The sequence below is a fragment of the Gavia stellata genome, chromosome 23 (assembly GCF_030936135.1).
Source record: "Gavia stellata isolate bGavSte3 chromosome 23, bGavSte3.hap2, whole genome shotgun sequence".
In the NCBI taxonomy this organism is placed as follows: domain Eukaryota; kingdom Metazoa; phylum Chordata; class Aves; order Gaviiformes; family Gaviidae; genus Gavia; species Gavia stellata.
Genome location: NC_082616.1, coordinates 7,516,046 through 7,536,979, shown reverse-complemented (window position 1 = coordinate 7,536,979; position 20,934 = coordinate 7,516,046). Strand labels below are relative to the sequence as shown.

The following is a 20,934-nucleotide window of genomic DNA, read 5'->3' as shown; positions in this document are numbered from 1 at the left end:
GAGACAGAAAAAGAGTATGTAGACTTACAAGTCAGGTCTGAACATGCAGCTCTTTTTATTCCATGCAAAATGGCTTTTCCACTAGGATGTTTTGGCCAGGTAGGGATGGCTTATGAGAGCTCTAAAAAGTAGAACCTAAAAGTTACTGCTACTCTTTCCTCATCTTTTAAACTGTGTTTCAAATGAACACTTACATGCATGATAGAGTTTTTCAGTGGGGCTTCAGGTGTATGTAGGTCTTGTCTAGAATCAAGCTGGCATTTTTTCTAAACCTGGATTTTTGTAAGTCTTTTGATAGCTGTTATACACAACCAGAATTCTGTGCAGTGCAATGTCAGCCTCCATGTTTAATTACTGTATGGCCTGTGGGAATGATATTACATGTGGTAGCTCACATTCTGACAGCTTTGTTTTCACAAAGGAAGTGTAATGCCTGAATAAAACATATGGCATGGAGCTCCTAGGACAAATTATTTCACAAACTTCTGATACTGAAGGTTAATACTTCTAGAAACTGCTAGTATATAGAATAGCTTGTCTGTGGTCCTTCTTGAGATTATTTATATTAGTATATTTAGAAGTACCTGTTTGGATCAGAGTTTTATTCTGCAGGGTGTTATATAGGTCAGTGAGATCTCAGTGTAATATTTCCGCTCTTAAAATGCTCCTTTCTGCTGAAAATTCCACAGGTTCAGTTGTCAAAGCAGAGACTGGGTTTCAGGAATCAGTATTCCTGACAGGACTGATGGCCTTGGTGGCAATTAAATCCTTCCCTGTTCTTTTAGTAATACACCATATACCGCATAGCTTGGCTGCTGCTGAAGTTGAGGTGTGATAGATGTACGAGCCTGTAATGCTAAGTAGCACGGAAATTGTAGAAGCTCCTGGGAAAAGTAACTCACTGACAGTCTTTTTCTTGGGGAATCATTGTAATTCTGAGCAGGGGCTCACGGTCTCCATGGCATAATGGAATAAATACTGCAGTACCTTCTTCCCAATTCCATGTCAGTGTTAACATCTCCTCTTGGCCTGGAGTACCCTTCATTCCCATTTGTATTCAGACAGACACTACTGCAGCTCCTACTTGAAAATACTAATCGGTAGAAAATTAATTCAGTTTTTTAAATTATTACTTTTTTTTTTTACTTTTTAAATGTTTTTTTTAGGACTGGGGTTAATTTCTTGTCATATCAGCTGCTCTTTAATGGTTGCAACTCCCTCAGAAGCAGATTTAGTTCAGTGATATAAACCATGTTTGAGGATTTTTACATAGGCCAAGATCTTCACCATTGCCTGCTGCAGGAATTGATACAGTATGAAAAAGCAATAAGCCTGCTCACAGGTCCAGATCTTTTATGTGAAATAGGTGTCTGTTTTCCCATCCAATCACCGGTAAAGTAGAGAGTACATACTGTAAATATATGAATGTTGCCTGCTAAGAAGTTGGAGTATTCTGTGCCCTGCTGTATTCCTTTTTGAAAAGTTTTCTGGGCAAGTAAGTTAACTTCGCCACCTAATCTTCCTAATGTGATCATCTGTTGTAGGTGCCCACCACAACAATGTCCATTTTCATGCCCAGCTCTGTCATTACCCAGAGACTTTCAGCAGGTCCCTTCCTTACAATATGCTGGAGATCAGAAAAAAAATAAAGATCTTTGATAAATATCTCACCAAAGGCCCTTTGTGTACCTGTCCTCCCTGAACAAACTGTGTCTTTTGTATGAGTATTTCAGTAACATGAATTTTTATACAAAATCTGTCTATATGCCAGTGAAGTCATTATTTTGATTTTCTTAAAAATAATCAGATGTCTTCCCTTTTTTCCCCTATTTTGTGAGTAGATGCATCCACAAGCACACAGACATGTCATAAGAGGATTGACTCAATATTCACCCTCGTTTTCCTCTTATAGACATTTATTAATATTAGTAGGAGCACTTTTTTAATAAACATGCATATAATTGAGAACATCTTTTAGTGTCTTTTATAAGAGTCACATATCGAGTGCAGGATACTGACATTAGGAAATCTCACAGTGGCTAGGCTGAATGTTAAAGGGGATGTATTTTTTTTGTGCACAGAAGTGCAAACTGCTATTGTCTGAGGATAAAAAGAGATGTATTACACACAGACAGCTGACTGCCCAATGCTCTGCCTTTTCTTATTTAAAAGTACAATTAAGCGTAGGATACAGGAGACAGTAAGGTGGAACAGCTCTGTGACTGCTGGTGTAGCATGCAGAGAAGACTGACAGCGAGCTGCTGCAGTTTGACTTTAAAGAAGCATCACTGTCAGGTACGATTACCACTGTCAGGCATTCTTTTCAACACAGAATATTTCAGCTGGTTTTTTTTCTAATTTCTACGGCAGGAAGACACTATTCCTAAGATCTGTTTGAATCTGCTGAATGTTATCTTTGACTCCTCAGTGATGCTGCAGGCATAGAGGATTTGACAAAAAACACCTATCAATTAACAGCTGCACTTTTTAAAATAATCCCGCTTCCCATCATCGCTGCCGCTGAGGACAGCGGCTGCAGTCAGCAGCTGTGACTGGTGCGGCAGTCCGTGCTGTGTGGCTCTGAAAGATGCCAGCATGAACCTTCGATAATGGTACAAATGCCAAATTGTAGTTTCAGCAAAATATGACTAGACAAGAGAAATTCAATTGTCCTAAGATCTGTTCTGCAAAGACAGCAAGACTTAAAAGAGTGGGTTGAAGCCTTCTTTGAGAGCCTAGAGCCGTAACAGCAGGAGAGAGAGAAACTAAAAATGGTGTCTTCTCCTGATGTACAGACCAGATGTTCCTCTGCAACCAGCCTCCCTCTAACTTCTAAAAGAGTAACTAAACTATTTAGTTTCCCATCCACATTTACCTTGCATTTGTAAATGATCCCGTTGCAGAATCTTCTTAATCAGCTATCCTTCAGGTTATATACGGTTGCTGTCCTTCCTTTGCATTAATCACTGGAGTTCTGTTCTTTTTTGTCTGAAAACAGTCATACCATACGATCGGAAAATGAATGCACTGAAAATGCAACACTGCAAATTAAACACGTGGATAACGGCTTGTGGCTTCAGTAGTCTGTGTTAACATGTGACGAGAGAGAATAGTAAACTGAGAAAGAGTTCTCCTGTGAATTCAGTGCCCCCATTATCTCTCCTTCTTTATCCGAAGGGCTGAGGAAACCTTTTTTGTTAGCCAAGACAGCTTGGTGCTTCAGCTTAATTTTCATTGCATAATTTTAAATACAGATCGTGTCTACAGTGCTGCAATTAATGGATAGCCTAAAGACTTATTATTTCAAACTAATTGATATGTAAGAAAGTTTAAATAACATAAGTGTTAAGAAATTTTTAGGAATAACTTCTGTAACTAACTCAGAATAATCTTTTTACTGTTATATAGAGTAGCAGATGACTTAATTATTCACTCACCACCACTACATCTAAAGCTGGTCTGTATTTCTATAGTTCTAAATACATTTACATGAGATGGGGAAAAGATGACATTTTATAGTTTTTTTACAAGTTGTTAATCTCATTCATTTCCGATACTTGCCTACCATCATTTGGAATACTCCCAAAATTCAAGATAAATTTTTGTTATCCTCAACGAAAATGTCTACTCTACACATATTTTAAATAGAGCTTTAAAGCAAGCAACCAAAGTTTTTAAAGTATTCTTTTGCTTCCTCAAAGACCTTGATCACTTATGAAAGGCATTTATTTTTAATGTTCATTAAACTTATCTTCAACTAGATTGTGATCAGAATTGGCATCACAGAATACACTGTAAAGTTTTAAAACCTCTCAAGAACTTTTTAATGCTTTTGGAAGACGTCAAGAACCAAAGTAATAATAAAACACTGATAGAGCATTTTAAAAGATAAGTTCTTATAATGGAAAGAGGTTTTGTTCTACTTCCATTTTTTTTTCCTTAAATAAGGTTCTGCATGGTACAAAACTTTTGCAAGATAGAAGCTACCAATGGTGATACACATAAATGAAATCAGATTAAAAACGAATCGGAGCTCTAAGGAGATCGTGTTATACATTTTGATGGCATGCCTCTCAGTGGGAAAAAAAAGCAAAGGACTTAGTGAAGTTTCATGAGATACATCTCAGTTCAGGCTTGACCCTCTGGTGAACTAAACTTGGATGAACCGTATTAACTTCAGGAGGAGAGAAGCCAGGGACCAAATCCAGCATGCACTGTTGTCAGCAGAAAAGCTCACTCTTCCTGTAGTAGGTTTGAGATCTGCATGAGGCTCCAGTGTGACCTCCGCCTGCTGTGGCCCACTGAGATTGGTGGGGAAGGGAAGTACCAAAGGAACTGAAGTGGTTGTAAGTTGTAGTATCCCTTATTTTCCTCTCTCTGCTCACTTCTAGGGAATTTGCATATCCCTTTTCCTAGCAACAGGAAGGTCTGACCACAAAACCCAACTGTGCTATTCGCAATATCATTAAGAGATCTGTTCAAGAGGACTTTAAGATGTCCAACTGCATGGCAAGATGAAAAGCATACCATAGTGCAGATGTAAACATGCAAGCACTGTGACACGCACATTTTCTGTCACCATAGCTCACTGAACATATTCCACCACACTTGAGAAGAGCTGACCTCAGGATCTGTGCTGGCCATTGGAGCTACAGCATGCTCAGGGTGGTACTCCTTCACCCATACTAAGCATTAAGAGAACAAAACACCTTCAGAGGTTTCCCTTCTTCATGGAGCTCAGGTGCTCAACAGAAACCTACACAAAGAGACAGAAAGGTGGGCAGGTCTGGACTAAGAATGGCATCTGACCTTCTCTGTTGGAATTTGTTATCTCTACCTGTCTGTTGAAGCAGGCTTGGATTTTCAGCAGCAATCTGGTCCTGTTTCGTAGACCCTTTCATGCTTTGCAGCTTCCTTAAATTGCTAAGACAAGACAGTTGAAAATCCTGAACCTCTGAAACACAGCGTTTGCACTGCTCCTTTGTGAGCCAGATTAACTTCAGACCGCTGTTTGGGAAGGAGTGTGCACTTCACGCCATTTTGTGCCAGTGGTTCTTTCATTTGACCTGGTTAGTTTGTGCCTGTACTTATACAGTTTCCGATACTGTAGATCCAAAACCCATCAAAGTCAATCACTGTCTTCTTGTAGACTTAAGTGAACTTTAGGTATGCCCTTTAACAGGCATGAGTTCAAGCTACTCTGCGCAGCACGGGGACAGGCTTTGTCTTGTTTATCTAGCTTTATGAAGTTACCTTATATGTCAATTTTTGCCTTGGGGGATGCTTGCTGAACATCATTGAAATAAAGTTTTCTGCATGGTTCATTTAAACTTGATGGGTAATTAGAGAGTTGCCTGAGTTTGCAGTAGTCGGCGTTAATATGACCTTTGAAAAAAAATGTTTAAATAAGAAATAACTGAACTGAAATATTAATCCCTTGAACTTAATCATGAGGATGGCTCCATTAGCCTCCCATTGCATGGTACTACTTAATCCAGTAACAGCAGTACAGACAAGAACAGGAGGGTTTTTTCCTTTTAAGTTCATTGTAGTATCGGGAAGTACAAACCTTCAGGCTATTTTTAATCAGGTTGAACCTCTGGACGGTGCAGCTTTTACATTAAGCTCTAAAGTTTTTAAGAGTTGCAGTTAAAATTCCACACTAATTTTACTTCTCAAGTAAAAAAAAAAAAAGTGTGTTGTGTAATACAGCATGAAACAATGAGAAGTGGTGGATGAAATAATGGTGGAAGGAGAGAGATGTGAACATATTAGTAGTATTTAAACACAGAGCAGCCATAAACAGTATCAGACTCTGTATCCTTAGTAGCAATGATACATCTCCATTTGATGTTCATTATATAATAATAAACATATACATCAACATATAAATTTGAATCAAGTCCCAACTTTTTGTCATTGTTAAACTCAGCCTCTAAACTTTCCTGACACTTGGAAGTACAAAGTCCAAAATACTGAACCATCATTTCTGTAGGATGGAAAATGAGGGACAGTAGCTCTGCCTCCACTGTTAAACATCTGCCAGGTTCTGAATAGATTTTTTTCATTAGCTTGTTATGTTAGAAAATAATGGGTCTGTCACTAAATTGGCTCATCGTTTGGGGAGAGTCAATGCACATCTCTGCTAATAGTAAAGAGGAAGCCAGATTCATGTTGTTAATGAGTTAGGAAATATTTTGGAATAGCCTTCTTTGTTACAGGAGATTACAGAACTGCGACTACTTGAAAGGATTTTCAAAGAAACTTCTAAGGCTTTGATCTTTATTCAGAGAGTGCTTGCTTTCTAGTCTAAAAACATTCATTTTTAACAGGATCCTAAAAGAAGGACTTACTGCTCAGTAATTTTCCAAGCAGACTTTTCAATCAGGCTCCATCCCGCAGAGGCTTTCTGATGTGAAGAGGTAGTCAGTGCAAGGTAAACTTCAAAGTGCAGCATAAGGCTTTATCAGTGTGATTATTTTTTGAACTAATGATGGCTTACTTCTAAACCTCCATGCAGTTCCCTGACAATTATCAATGACATGGAAATTATAGTGAGCATGTACCTTAAGAAACATGCCATCTCAAGATACACAGACCTCAGTGTATGTTAGAAGCTCTTATTACTCTAAACAGGCTTGAGAGTCTGGGCTGAGTAGGAAGGGCAGAGCAGGGTATCACAGTGAAAGGAGGTGCCAGACTTAATCATAGGATGACTCTTCTTTTTCCACTGAGTAGCACAGTGATGCCACTAGAGAGAGACAGAGAAATAGGTTATTTATTTCCTTTTTATTGTCATATTTGAGAAGAAATCTCTGTGCTTGGAGGGAATTTTCTGTGATACTGATGGGACATGTTAGAGATGTCCTGGCAAGAGTCAGACACAGGCGACACTGTAATTATCTATTAGCAAGGTGTATTTGAAAGACTGAAAAACACTTTGTTAAACTGTATTAAGAGTTCAGTTTAGGCAAGGATCCAAAAGCTGTGGTGCAATTTTCACCACATTTTGTCAGATCTGTACTTCATCGGCTTCTGAGCCTTCACACAGGAGGCCTGCAGTACCTGAAGCCACTTGTCCCTCTCCTCTTTCAAAAACAGCCAGAATCTCTCACTCTGCAGGACAGCACCACTTTTAGGCAAAACACTTTGTGTATAAAGTGGCCCCGCAGATTCCAGGGCCCCCTGGAGACATCCTGCTCGGCTGCCGTGGTGCTGCGCAGCTCTGAGAGTCCGGCGTTCTCCGGTCCACCCGGGATTTGAAATATTTCTGGAATATATTGTTGCTGTTATAACCTCAAGATGTCATTTAAAAGGAGTTTCCAAGGGACTGTTATGACCTCTTGAGCTGAGAATTACAATACTGCTACTCTTCCAAGGCCTGTGCTGTTGGACAGTCAGCTGCCTGTTTACAGGGTGCCTTGGAGGCATCGAGGAAATGGAAAAAAATCACTCGTTAGAAGGTAATGGATGCAGATTTTTTGTTGTTGTTTTGAAGACAGTATCCAAAGTATGGACAGCACTTTATAAAAGGACCAAATAAGAAGCTCTATTTGAGCTATGTCACTGGAGTTATTTATCCTGGATCCACCCCAATAAACTAAGGGCAGTATCTGATGATAGATGAGACTTCAGTGGAGTTTCTCTGGATTTATTGCGTTGAAACGGAGCAGATTCTCTTTTGCTTACAGTGAAGCTAACTTATTCCAGTCATAATGAAAAAGAGCTGAATCTAGCCTTAAAATGTTATACATGCTTATGGAGAGGCGATTTTTTTCCCCCCATTCATACCAGCTCAAATTATCTTTATTCATATGCATCATGAGATGCATAGGTCACGTATTTATAGTGTCATCAAAATAACACTTGACAGCTTAAGAAAGCATTTTATCCACAAAAGGAAACAATTACACAAAATAGTCATCAGAAAGAAGAGTGATTCCAAGTATACAGCTTACAAGGCACAAAGCAGGGCTTTGCATGAGAATCGCCTGCTGTACTGATGAAAAAATAGGAAACAAAGTTATTGTGAAGAACATCCTCTCACAGAATTCAGTACAAGCTATCTTTTTAAAGAAAATGCAAGAGATCTGAAACTACTAATAATGTAACTGCCGATAAGAAAAGATCACCAGTGTAGGCTTTTGCTGTAAGGAGCTTCTCTAATTCAAAAGTTTTCAGCACAGGTACAGTACAGGCATATGTATGTATAATAGATATATAACCTGGACAACACCGATGGGCTTTTCATCACTCAAACATTTATTTTTTAATTAGCTCTTGGAAAATATGTTGGTTTACTATACAGAAAAAAGACACGAGTTTCTTAACCAGAGTGTTAAAATGTAGGAGCCCCGGTTTCTTCACAGTCCCATTGGTTTAATTGAGGTTGCAGTTAATAAAGGTGGAGACACAGATTGATGAAGGCCCTAAGGTTACAGTCTAATGCCTTGAGACAGCAGGTATTAAAGGACTCATTTATATGGGGACTTCTTGTACCTTAGGGAGGCATAGCAAATCACCTTCGCTTTAACAGGAAGAGGCATAAAGCTAAAACATGGAAGATAAGAGTCAGGGGAAGTCGAAGGGGGAGCGTATGAATAAGGGAAGGTAACTCAGTATACAGTTTCTAGACTCCTTGCTTGTGACATGCTTCAGGTGTTACAGTGATTTTTTCAAGCCCATCTTGGGGCAATTTCTGAAGGGGAGTATGTGGACTGTGCAACCTGTTGACATAGGAAGGCAGCAGTGCAGTAGTGGATCAGTCAAAAATACAGCAACTCCTGAGCAAGCACCCCTGGTCTCAGGAATAGCATGGACACCTTGCAGGGTGGGAATACGGGCTTGGTGTGTTAGACCTTGTGTGAAGAACTAGGGGAGCTTTGTCTGGGAGAAAAAGGGTGTGGGGTGGGGCTGGCAGAGAGAAAGTCCTGGAGTTGGTGTGTCTCGTGTCTGTTGTGGTCTGAAAAGTAACCGTTATTTGAAAACGCAGCGACAGGCATGCACCAAGACTGAGATGTCCTTGTCTGAGGACAGGAATCATTAATGGGAGCTTTCCAGTCAGTGTAAAGACATTTCCCGTACCGGCTGTCTTCTACCTAGTGCAATGCTGTTCCCTGCTCTGTCTCTGATACTGAGTGCCCTTAGGTCTTCTTTAATAATTCCACACTCCAGCATCTTATGAGATAAAACCTCAGCTACCTGAACAGTTTCATTTCATGCTCAGCTATATTGTCTATGAGTAGCTATGTTAAGCCCAAAAGTTAACACGGTGCCATGTTCCTTTTTGCACTTGCTTGCAGTCACTGGGAGAAAAAGAGAGCATTTAGGTGCTCTCAGCACATGCAGAGATGTTAACTCCTTTCCCAGGCCTGAATAAACAGCTTCCCAAGAAACTGCATTTCCCAGCTGCTTTCTTTGGGCCATTCTTTCACATGGCAGAGGTGGGTATATCACTTTTGGAAAGGTCCTGCAGAGGAGTCCTGGGTTCTCCTCAAAGCCATCATCCTCACCTCAAGTCACCCTCTTCTGCAGCCCCCATAGCACGCTGAGTGCTGCAGAGGGACTGCAGCCATGAGACATGAGGACAACTAAGCAGTGGTTACTCCTTTGCCTTCCCAGCAGAAATCTGCTTAGTGGAGGGAATAACATGGTCCTTAATAAGAAACTCCTTCTGTTTCCAATTAAACAAAAATTGCTGCCTATAAATCACTTGATCCCTGAGCTCTGTTCCTCAATTTCACTCTCCCTGTTATTGAGCCTCCATCTGCTTTTAACAATTCTTGCTACTCATACGTCTTTTAATGCTGTATCCCTCCAGAATGGCTTTCTAATTAAGTAAGCTCTGAAAATGAAAAGCAGCAGAACAGCAGCTTGCTTGCTCTCTGTACCCTTAATCTGGGAGTTCTCTATGTGCTATTTTGGAAGCTAAATGAGGTCGCTGACATTACACATATTTGTTGTCTGATGCAGTCTTAAAAGCCCCAAATCGTCTATTCAAAATTATCTTTAAGCACATGGGTCAAACATTTGCAGGAAGAAAAATCAGTATTTGGACCTTTAGCAGATTTAGAGAAACAGGGGAGGAGTGCGAAAGGGGCCACAATCTCAGACCAGTTCTTCTGTTGCGATATGCTTTCACTGACCAGTGAAAAGATCAGTGTCATTGATGTTAAGAAAACAAACATTTCCAATGACATGTGAAAAGGAAAATGGGAGCTTTGCTGAACAGAAATATCTTGTAGAGGTTTCAGTGCCCCTTTTGTTACAAATCGTGTAGTAACCAGTTATTGCCTCTTGTCAAAATACATTCTGCTGAAATTGCACAGAAGAAATTAATGCAGTTGAGTTTCTCATCAGTGAAACAAAAAGAACAGGTACTCTTTATGTGGAATTAAATATTATACTGCATGTGGGTAGTGCCACGGTAATTATGGATACAAATTAATATCACACTTCAACTGGTGAATACATACAACAACCAAATGCAAAAAAAAAAAAAAAAAAAGTCATTATTTTGATATTTTGCTGCCCTCTGCCTCAAGTGGAAATAACACAACTTACAAATTTTTCATATTTGGATTCAGAACTCAAAAACTGTTGAAATCTTTTTAAGAACTTGAGAATAAAGACTTTGCTGTTGGAAATGTCAGATATTGTTGGAAATCCCAAACTGTTTAGTCCAAACTGAGTGTGATCAGGAAAACAAAGTATTTATGAATAATACAAAATGAGATAGATTTGAAAGGGGGGATAAAAGAAACACAAAACTCAATAAATTAGCCTTACAGAAAAATTGCAAGTGGAATGGAAAAGCTGAAACTTAAGAGTTTATTTTGAGTCATATCAAATTTTTGCAGTGGAAGAACTTAATCAAAAGAAATATGGCCATAACGAATGTTTTTGATTCAAGAAAATTGCATTTTGGTGGGGTTTTTTTCACCAAAATGTGTAAGCAGTTGTATTTCATACATAATTTTATCAAAACATTTTTGCTTTAAGATTAATTCTTTAGATGCTTTTTAAGTGGTGACCCTTCTGTTATTTTTGAGTTGAAAATACATTTTAAAAAAACATGTGAGCTGGAATGAGTCCCAGTCTGTGTGGAAGTGGGTTGGTTTTGCATCGGATAACTAACTGCCTCTGGCATGGGATCTTACATCAGGAGAATGATGCTACGAGGTCACACCGCTGTGCAGACCAAGCATGCAGTATCTCAAGCTGTATGGGGAAGGAAGAGAGGGGAAAATTGTTTGGAAAACACTTTCATTGCTAACTTCCGAAATGCCCCTTTCAGGGTACAACAGGAAGGAGCAGCAGCGTTCACATTAACAGCTTCAAAGGTGTTGCTGTGGCAGGAAGGGAGATGGGTTGGACATCGTTTCCCCCACAATTTCCTTTTCCCTTGGGCTGCCAGAGTGCGGGGGAGGAGGTCAGATGGAATCGGTGCTGCATACAGGCCAGCTGTGTATCCGCCTCTTGTCTTCAAGCCATGGAGGATGGCTGTAGGGTAGATGTAGTAGACTTTCACAAGACGCTGGCAACAGCACCACCCCACAGATGCATTCCCAAATTTGCTCTGTGTGCGATAGGGTCACGTTTCAGTCCGCCGGTTGTTTTTAATGCACACGGTAAGGTCTTTGCTTCTGACACCTGAGGTCCTAGAACTGGATGCCATTTGTGTTTGTGCTGATACCTAATTCCCATGCCTTGAGCTACTGCACAACTTTTCTTAACTTTGCTCTACATCTGAAACATCTGGTAGCTCATTATTAGATTCTTATACCTCGTTAGCCCAGCTTGTTTGCTTTTCCACAGTTATCTTAAAACAATCCTGAAATAAAAAGAAAAAAGATTCTGCAGCAGGAAAGAGGGATGAGATGTATTTCAGGTAGTGAGAAGGGAGTATTCAAGCAGTATTCAAGAAGTTCAGTATTCAAATCCTAAACTCAGGAACAAGATAATATGAAACACCGTAAACATGATATAATTAAGGATTAAGGGGTTTAACACATTTATTTTATTTTTGAATTCTCTAGATTTTTTTAACCTAAATGTTCTACGTGAACTTCAGCCCTCCCGGTAACTTGTGTTGGCAGCATGTTGCGTTTTTCATGTGATCGTTTTATTTTTGTTCTTGGTAGAAACAGAAGTTCATTAGATCACATTGCAAGTATGCAGAAGTCTACAGGGGCTTGATCAGGATAGTCTGAAACCACAGTTTCTGCTTTTGTAATTCTTTATTGATCACAGTTACTGTTTTTAATGCTGTGGTCACTATTTTAACACTATGTTATGCTATGTTATTTTGCTCGGTTTAATAACAGCTAGGTAAAAATGCTCTAAATAGTTTTAATAATACCATCCGTTTCCTTTCCTGAGTGCATTTTCCTTGCTTTTAGCTGAATGACCATATTCACTTTCACCTCCCACATTCCGAGAAAGGGTTGCTGAGGGCTTTCTCTGAATGATGACCCTTTTTGGAAAGCAGTTGCAGCCAACGATGCTGAAGAGCCCTTTGAATTGAGAGGGAATGCGAGCTGATCAGCCGGGCAGCTGGCTGGCTGGCAGGAGCTCTGCTTCCTAAGGCACGGGCTTCGTCCTGTAAAGCCCTGCTCGTTTTCCATCCCTAAGGCTGGGGGCTGTGTTAGTTGTAGTCGAGGTTCGAAGGATACGGTGGTGTTTGTCCAGGGCACGAGGTTGCACAAGTGCAAGCCCCTCGATCACCCACACTGCCTGACGGCTGGCTGAAGTCAAAGGGCACTCTCAGGCATGGCTTCTTTGTGGAAATCCTTGTGGGGTGTAGCTAACAGAGACAGGACAGTCGTAATCAAAGCCTCACCATATCTACTGTTATTTTGAGCAGGACAACTTGGTGGCCCAGTGGTCCACAGCCTGTTCCAAGCCTGTGCTGGTGTATGTCTAGTTTGACAAACGATCATATAAATGGAGTGGAGCAGAGCACTTTCAAACCAGAGGCAGCTGAGGATGGCACCTCCCAAGCATGTACCTAAGCTTAATTTCTCTTCTTCCATCTGTAATTTGGGAATAATAATACTGATACTTAACCATTTTGTAAAGCTGATGTATCAGCCAATGTTTTTTAACTTTTTTAACTGTTGGGTAAAAAATAAAGGGTAGGTAGATAGAAGCATACATTCAAGAGTTAGAGCTTCTGGCCACAGCCATCAAGAGCGACCAATGCATTCATCTCATGTCCCCAAGGACCCTGCTGCAAACACATAATGATGGCTCCAAATTTTAAAGTATTAACTCATTGCCTGTAAGCAAAATACATGGGAGTGTGATTTACCTGAACACAAAATAATGTTTCCAACACCTTGTGAGACACTAAAGCTGCATGGAGGTGACATTAGTAAGTGATTTTGGTTGGGGGTTAAAGAGAGGACAGAGGATCTATAAGAGATAGCGAGACAACAGAAGGAAGAAGGTTTTTACGTGTTAATGGGAACAGTGGTCCAGATAATGATCTGCCCGTCTAATCATCAGTCTCGTTTTCACCACCTTGTCTGGCTCCAGAATCCTAAAAGCAAGTACAGGTCACCTTGTTTAGTAACTAGAGAGCAGAGAAATCGGGGTAGGTGGACTTATGATGGGAAGCAACCCAAGGGGACAGCAAACTGAACAGTAAGGCCACACAGGGCCAAAGGCTGGTGGGGTGCTGGTTGTGCAGAGAGGTTTTTTTCTTACACACACACACACTGACATGGCATTTTGTCGTGCCATCAGCAAGCCAAATAAAAGACATACATGACTACTGCTACTAATGGGAGGACAGGTTTCTATTAGTGAATGAACTGAAGTGTCCCTGTAAAGCCACAGAATATGGTTGTCATTGTCTAATAGAAGGATACTGAGGCTTTTAAAAGGAAACCAGCTGGGCTTTTTGAGCCAGCTGGTTTTAAGCAGGCAACTTCTTTCTTTAAACTTGACCCTCAGCTGCTTGCCAGTGTTGTACCTGGGGATGGTGGTTTAAGGAGAAACATGGCCAATGCACTGGGAGGCTGCTGTGGGTTTGCAAGCCCCAGGCTCGCTGAGGAAGACTTCAGTGAGGGGTCACGTCTGGCAGTGAGATGGCTGCGTTGCACCCAGGGCACCCGTTGTGCTCTTCATTGCAGCTGGAGTCCTGTGTGATAGCTTGGGGCTCAGGGAATGGGCTCTGAGGTGCTTATCTGAAGCCGAGCAAGGGGAAGGACTGACAGTACCTTTGAAATCAGAAAGAAAACTAATTTTTATGCACTGTTGCAGTTTTAATCAACCCTTCTTGTCTACTGTCTGCTCCTTCTCAACTAACTTCAACCTTCTCATGATTAGATATCTATATAGACTGTCTCAGGAGGCACTGAAGAGAGAGAGGTAACTCCAGATTCATGTCGTTTCTATTAAACGCTCAACTTAGGGGGGATTATCCACTGGAGGCACTTTAGGAGGTGAATATTAGACACAATTGCTATCTAACAACATGCTTGTGGTTGCACTGGGTTCAGATAACGTTCAGTTTCTGAGGGATTTCAAGTATTTCCATTGCTCTTAAACTTAATTAAGCAAATCAAGGTTCTGAAGGAAGTTGAGAGCCAGGAGACTTTCTCTGACTTTTGATTTTACATACTTCCTCCTATACCTGAGGTGCCCAAAATTTACAAATTCAGTAATTCCATGTACGACAATGAGGTGGGGAAATGCAGCAGCCCATCTCTGGCTCAGACACTCCTCTATAAAGAAATTCATGCCCTTTTATAAAGCTTTGCCTTCCGGTGCTCTGGAGCCTTTCCCTTGATTCCTAGATTTATAAAAAATACTGTATGTAGAGCTGCCTGTCCCTGCAGGAACTTTAACTGGTTTTGTGGGGTGCTCAGACACTGCTGCAGATCTGCACCGGTGGCCCAGAGCCTGTCTGCAAATGCTCCTGAACAGGGAAAGATGATGGTACTTGGCGTGCATGGTGTACAGTGTGCTCAAAGCCCACTGGCAGGCACTGCCTCTGCTGTCACTGCTGTTTTGGATGAACCCAAGGAATGCTTTGACCCACATTTGGTATAAATCTCCCTCTGACTGTGATAACATCTTTGGGTAGTTATCACTGATAAGCAGAAGGACTCATCTTCCCCTCCCTCCCTCCCTCCCATTTTTTTAAGCAGTGCAGGTATTTAGCAGTGAACTGTAACCAAAAGCATGGTTGCACCATGATGGCAGACTTTTTGCCTAGAACATAATCTTAGGATTTGCAATATGACCTATGTGAGTGCCATGCTGCTGTCACTCTTGAGGTAGAGACCAGGGCAGATGTAGCCTCTTGGTGGTTGAGAAGTTCACTGGGCAGCAGGCGTGGAGTCCTGGGGCTGCAGGGCCCCGGCGGTGAGCTGAGCACTGAGGGATGGTCAGCATCGTTTGTGGGTTTTCCTGCCAACCACACCACGGCACTGTTCCTCTGATAAAACCTGTACTCTTGGAAGTGTTATCAAAATGGAGATGAAAGGAGGATCCCTTCAAAAATTTGTATCTAGACATAAAGCCAGAAACAAAGCAAGTTCGGGGAAAAAAGAAGGGTACCACATGAAAGAAGGGTGTTATGGTAATAATTATCTAACAGTTGATACAAGTGTGTATTTTAGAGGCAGGGTGTATTTAATGCAACCATTTGTGCCTCAGACTTGGTGTTTGTCAGCACTGTGACACCGAGGTGGTAAACTGAGGCCAGAACAACAGGAAAATTGCCAGAAACAAAGCAGGAAAGGAGCTTTAGCAGGAGAACCAACAAGAAAAAGCCAGATCTTAGATCTTGAGGAAGAAGAACTGCAAAATTTGTCTAATTAAGGAATGTAGAACTAGACCGGGTGAGCTAAGGACGTTGATTTGCACATCAGGAGAAAGAAGAAGAGGCCTCACAAAAATAAAATCAGAGAGGCAGGATGAAAACCAGGACAGAAGCATGGGGAATGGGATTGGAAGGGCTCAGAGGGAGGGGTGGTGGTAAAGTCACATGCTGTGGACAGACCAAGGATGGTAAGAGTAGTGCAGGTCCTAATGTTCAAGTGAAAATGTGTGTTACCTGTTGAGAGCCATCGCAGTGGGGTAAAGGAGACTTGAAACTAGACGGGATAGACTCAAGTATAGAGCTGAAGGATCAGAGTTCATAGCATCTTTATGCATCCTGGAAAAAAAATACAGCTCAAAATGCAATTGCCTAAGAAACTACTGTGAAACTGCTGCAGCTACAGTTAGCAGAACCTGACTCCCTCTTTTTAAGAAGGTGGGTGGATGGATGGTTGGATGGATGGACGGATGGATAGATAGAGTGGGTTTGGCTTTGGAACTCACCCCTTTTGCTTCCTGCTATGCTCATATTGGTCATGATGAAAAAATTGCCTTTGTCTTCAGTTGAAACCTTTGTACACATTAATGTTTTTTAAATAATGGATCGTGCAGATCCTAATATGGGCACTAAAAACAAAGGCTATACAAATAAATACTGGGAAAGGGCCCACAGCTTCCTGAAGACTGATAGCCAGATTTCTTTCTGCATGCCTTTTGCATCCTGTTGATGATACGACACTTTTTCCCCAGTAACGTCCAAGACACATACTGCATTAATCAGATAATGTAACTTTCCGTGATCTAGCCCTAAGAAATGTAATTTAACTTTTTTACCCTCCCTCTTTGACGCCCTTTGACAACTGACTTTTTCCTAATGGTTTCTCCAACCCAAGAAATCTGGCAGAAGTTATTGTTTTGTTCTCAGAGCAATGTTTGTGGTGTGATTAATGTGTGATTAGCTACCCGAAGCTTAATAAAGGCCTTGCTCTTTCAAAAGTTTATCCGTGATCCATACTGCACTTGAATTGGGTCTTGTGAAAGCCAATAGGAGTATGGACACCTACAGTTAAATCCACACATATTTTAAGGATTTGGGTACCCACGGATGGTACCCAAAACCAACCTTACACGCATATGACTGCACGTTCCTTCAGCTTTGCAATGCCTGCATGGAAATCAATAGGCTTATTGGATGTGTGGCACTAATACGAAAAAGAAAGGAATATATTCTTGAATTATGCAAAAATGCATTATTAATTCCCCCCTGCCTGGTGTGGTACATTCCCCGTACTGAAGCACTGGTCTTACTAGATACACCTGAAGACAGCTTGTCTCTTTTGTTGTAGTTGCAGGTGGAACTTGATCAGGAATATCAAGACAAATTCAAAAGACTGCCTTTGGAAATTCTGGAGTTCGTACAGGAAGCTATGAAAGGGAAAATCAGTGAAGATGGAGACCACAGTTCTGCCCCCTCTTCCCTGGCATCTGACAGTGGAAAATCAAATCATAAACCTCTGCAAAGTGAAGAGGAATTGGAAGAAGATAATCCAGAAAAAGTATTTGATACTACTTTTTAACTGCCCAAGCAACAATCAGTGCGCCAGGGCGCACCACTCCCCAGCTGCCCGTCTCCGTTCTCCCGATGTGAGCTGCCGCTGAAGCACTTTGGGACGCAGGCGGAATCTGCACTCAAGTGCACAATTCCCAAAAGGAACATTTTCTAAAAAGTATTGTGCAAAGGTCTTCATTCTCATTCTTCATCTTATTATTATTCTAAAGCTTAGTGCAGTTGTAATGGGAAAATGAGTATGTTAACCATCCTCTCCTCTTTTTTTTCTCTTTTTTTTTGTTGGCCAATTTACAATGGGCTATTTTCTGGCCATGCTCACTGATAAGAATGTTTAATGAAGACCAGTGTATTGTGCAGAGACAAATGTGTGCAGATTTCCTTTTGAAGTGCCAGTGCAAGGTGCTCCAAACTAATACAGATCCTAGAGAATATTATAACAGTACTTAATCATTTTTGTTTCCTTCTTTATAACTGCACCATGACAGCTGTACCATCATTTTACATTTGCACTGAAACATTTAATCCTTTTTAGCTTTGCAAGCACTGGTGGCTTGCTGTCTTGATATTATGTTTATCACATGGAAAGAAATATATTTGCTGCTGAAAATTCTTGGAACTGTGGGGACAAGAGGAAAACAAAGAGAAGAACTCTGCCTGGAGATTGTCGGTGTCTGTGTACATCTGTGTTCGTTACACTGTGTGAGTGCATATATGTTTGTGTATATATATAGCTATATGTGCACACACATCCGTCTATATACACACACGGCATGTTTCTATTTGAAGTCGGCGTGGTCTCTTGGCCGAATGAAATGTTTCAGGGATACGTGAATAGAGAGAATCTTTATGAAAGCTAACATCTGGGTTATACTGCTATAAAATAGTCATTGAATCATAAAATTCTTTTTGTGGTGTTAGTGTTGTAAATCAAAGTAGTTTTAGAATATAAATTTGATATATATTTTGCAGACTCAAAAGTATTGATTTTAAGTATCATATTTTAAGCTTACTGAATTTGATAGGATTATAAAATGTTTAGGACTACAGTATTTGAAATTTAACAGAATCTTCCATTATTTTTAAGACTGAGGTTCAGTTTTACTAAGGTCTGAAATTTAAAAGCAAAATATAAAAAACTGATCACTGTTGTTTAAAAATGTATATTAATCCATTTAACTGACTTCTTAAAATAAGTACAATCAAAGTTAGTGTACAGTATGATATGCATGAGAGAAGTAACAGCACATTTTCAGAAATTTGTATCAGACGACAAGAGCGACTTTGTGAAAGTCAGGATATTTGAAAAGGTAACGAAATGCTATTCTCTGGATTCACACACTGACAGAAATAGGATCTATGAAACATTACGGATGGATTCTTATTTGTACCCAAGCCAACGCATAATGCTGAGGGCCTCTCCCTCAGCCGTGGGGTGAAGAGGCGTCTGAGGGCAAAGGATAAACTAGCTCGAAAGACATAGATTTGCGTCAAGAGGCTTGATCCTGCAAACTCCCGTAAATGACTTTTCCTGTGCACCACTGGGCTCAGCGCAACTGTTCTGGGGAACAACGTTCACATACATGTTTGCAAGATCGGGGCCTTACTTTGTATTAAAAAGCAATTGGAGAAAGACGTCGATTACATAGGGAGGCATTTTAATACATTGTAACAGTTAAGTTACTTTACTTCCATTCCCTCAGGATTTTAGTACTTTAAAGTAACTTATTTTATTTAAATTTAAGCAATAAAATACAAATCAAGCTTAAGTTTTCAGTTAAATAACGGTGTGTGTATATATAAGTTCAAATCTTGGAAAACAAACAGTATTTCGATGTTTCTTTTTTAAACTTAGAGCAGAAAGAAAGAAAAATTGCACATTGTTTGGAGATTATATTTTGGATTAAACTATTCTGGTTTATGATGATGAAATTAGTGAACATGAAATTCAAAAATCTGACTTTCATCTTAATGCTAGGAAAGGTGAATTCTCAGTTAATCCTTGTTTTGCACTTTGAAACCAATCTCAATCACTCACTGAAAACGTAGAGAGTCAAGACGTAATGCTGCATTTTATAAAGTGAAAATGACATATTATCTAAGTTATTAAAAGAATAAACTGATAGCAGTGTTCACAATAAAACTGAAGACTATTGCATTAGCGAAACTGTTGTACAGCGCAGGCTTTTCGGTAAAATCTTAGCTCCTTTGAATTTCAGGGCTGCGTTCCCGTGGACTTCAGCAGAGCCAGGACTTCACCGCAGTCTTCAAAGAAACTTGGGCAAATACCAATTAACCTTTTATTTATATTTAAAAATAAATAAATATACCGGTTGGATTAAATATACTATCAGCTGTAGTCATTTTACAGTACGTTTGTATTTGACCATTTCCTGTACTCACATTTTTTTATATCTGTACAGTGCCACTTTCTGCAGGTGTAAGGTAGTGTGTAATACTGTACATCTTGCATTCTTCAACCTATTTCAGTGAAACAGATATCATTTAATATTGATATTACTTGAACTAGAGTAAGATAATGAAAAAGGGTCTTTATGATGTGCAAGTCTTGTGCCTTTTATGTATTTGCCTTGTTCTGTGTTGAATGTGTGGAAATGCTGTATCGTGGACTTTCTGCTGTATAGAATAGAGCTGTCTGTATTAAACTAGGTTGTGCACTTCAAATATCTTTACACTACTGAAAATATCTTGGTTTTGGCAGTATAAACAGAATTTTAAAAATTCTCATGGAGGCCAGACATTTTAGATTTAACATGTTCATAATTATGTTAATTAACGCTCACATATTAGCGAAACATTCACTGAAAGATACTAAAGGGACATCATTGCTTGCCTTTCTTTGAAATCAGTGTTGCTCTTGTACATGGTAGTAATAGTGTCTGTGATTGATTAGTCCTTGATGATTTGCTTTCAAAGTAGGATGAAATATTTCAGTTAACATGTACATATTTTTCAGTTCCTCAACCTATGATTGTTTCAGAGGCATAATTCACATTTTTGTAAAAATTCTATGCAATTTTGTGGCATGATGTTTCTTCCACTTGTAATTTTATGTGCTTACATTACAGATCCAAAGGACAAATAAAAATTTCTTAACACAAGATGGTTGTTTTCTCTGTTCATTGACTCAAGAGCCTCAGTTGACTCAGGAGACCTTACAGACCTTGAAGACCGTACCCTGACCCCTTTGCTCCCGGGGAGGGCAGTGCCACCAGGAGCCCCTGAAGTTTCGCTGCAGGCTTACAGCAAGGAGAACAAGAAATGGCCTGTGCCTGGGCATCCCCCGCCCCTCCCAGCAAAATGGGCATTTGCTGGTGCTCTGAAACAAGGAAAAACAAAGTGCATGGCAGCCTATGAACTGGTAAGAAAATGTATTGGTTTACAGGACAGGCTTTCGTCAAACAGCGGTTGCATGATTTTCAGCCATACCTGTAAACTGCCTTGAGAAATTACAGCAGCTTTACTTCTCTTCCACTGCCCCAGCTGTTTCGCTAATCATCTATGCAATTATA

At 40.2% G+C, this 20,934-nt stretch overlaps 1 protein-coding gene across 1 annotated transcript in view; it reads left to right on the top strand.

Annotated features, from left to right (window-relative positions):
- PLCB1 (phospholipase C beta 1) overlaps positions 1–17,411 on the top strand; it is a 404,497-nt gene extending 387,086 nt beyond the window's left edge. Inside the window, exon 32 of the mRNA XM_059828429.1 lies at positions 17,181–17,411. Within this exon, the coding sequence (XP_059684412.1) occupies positions 17,181–17,411 (231 nt within the window). The remainder of the gene's footprint in view (positions 1–17,180) is intronic.
- The last annotated feature ends 3,523 nt before the right edge of the window (positions 17,412–20,934 follow it).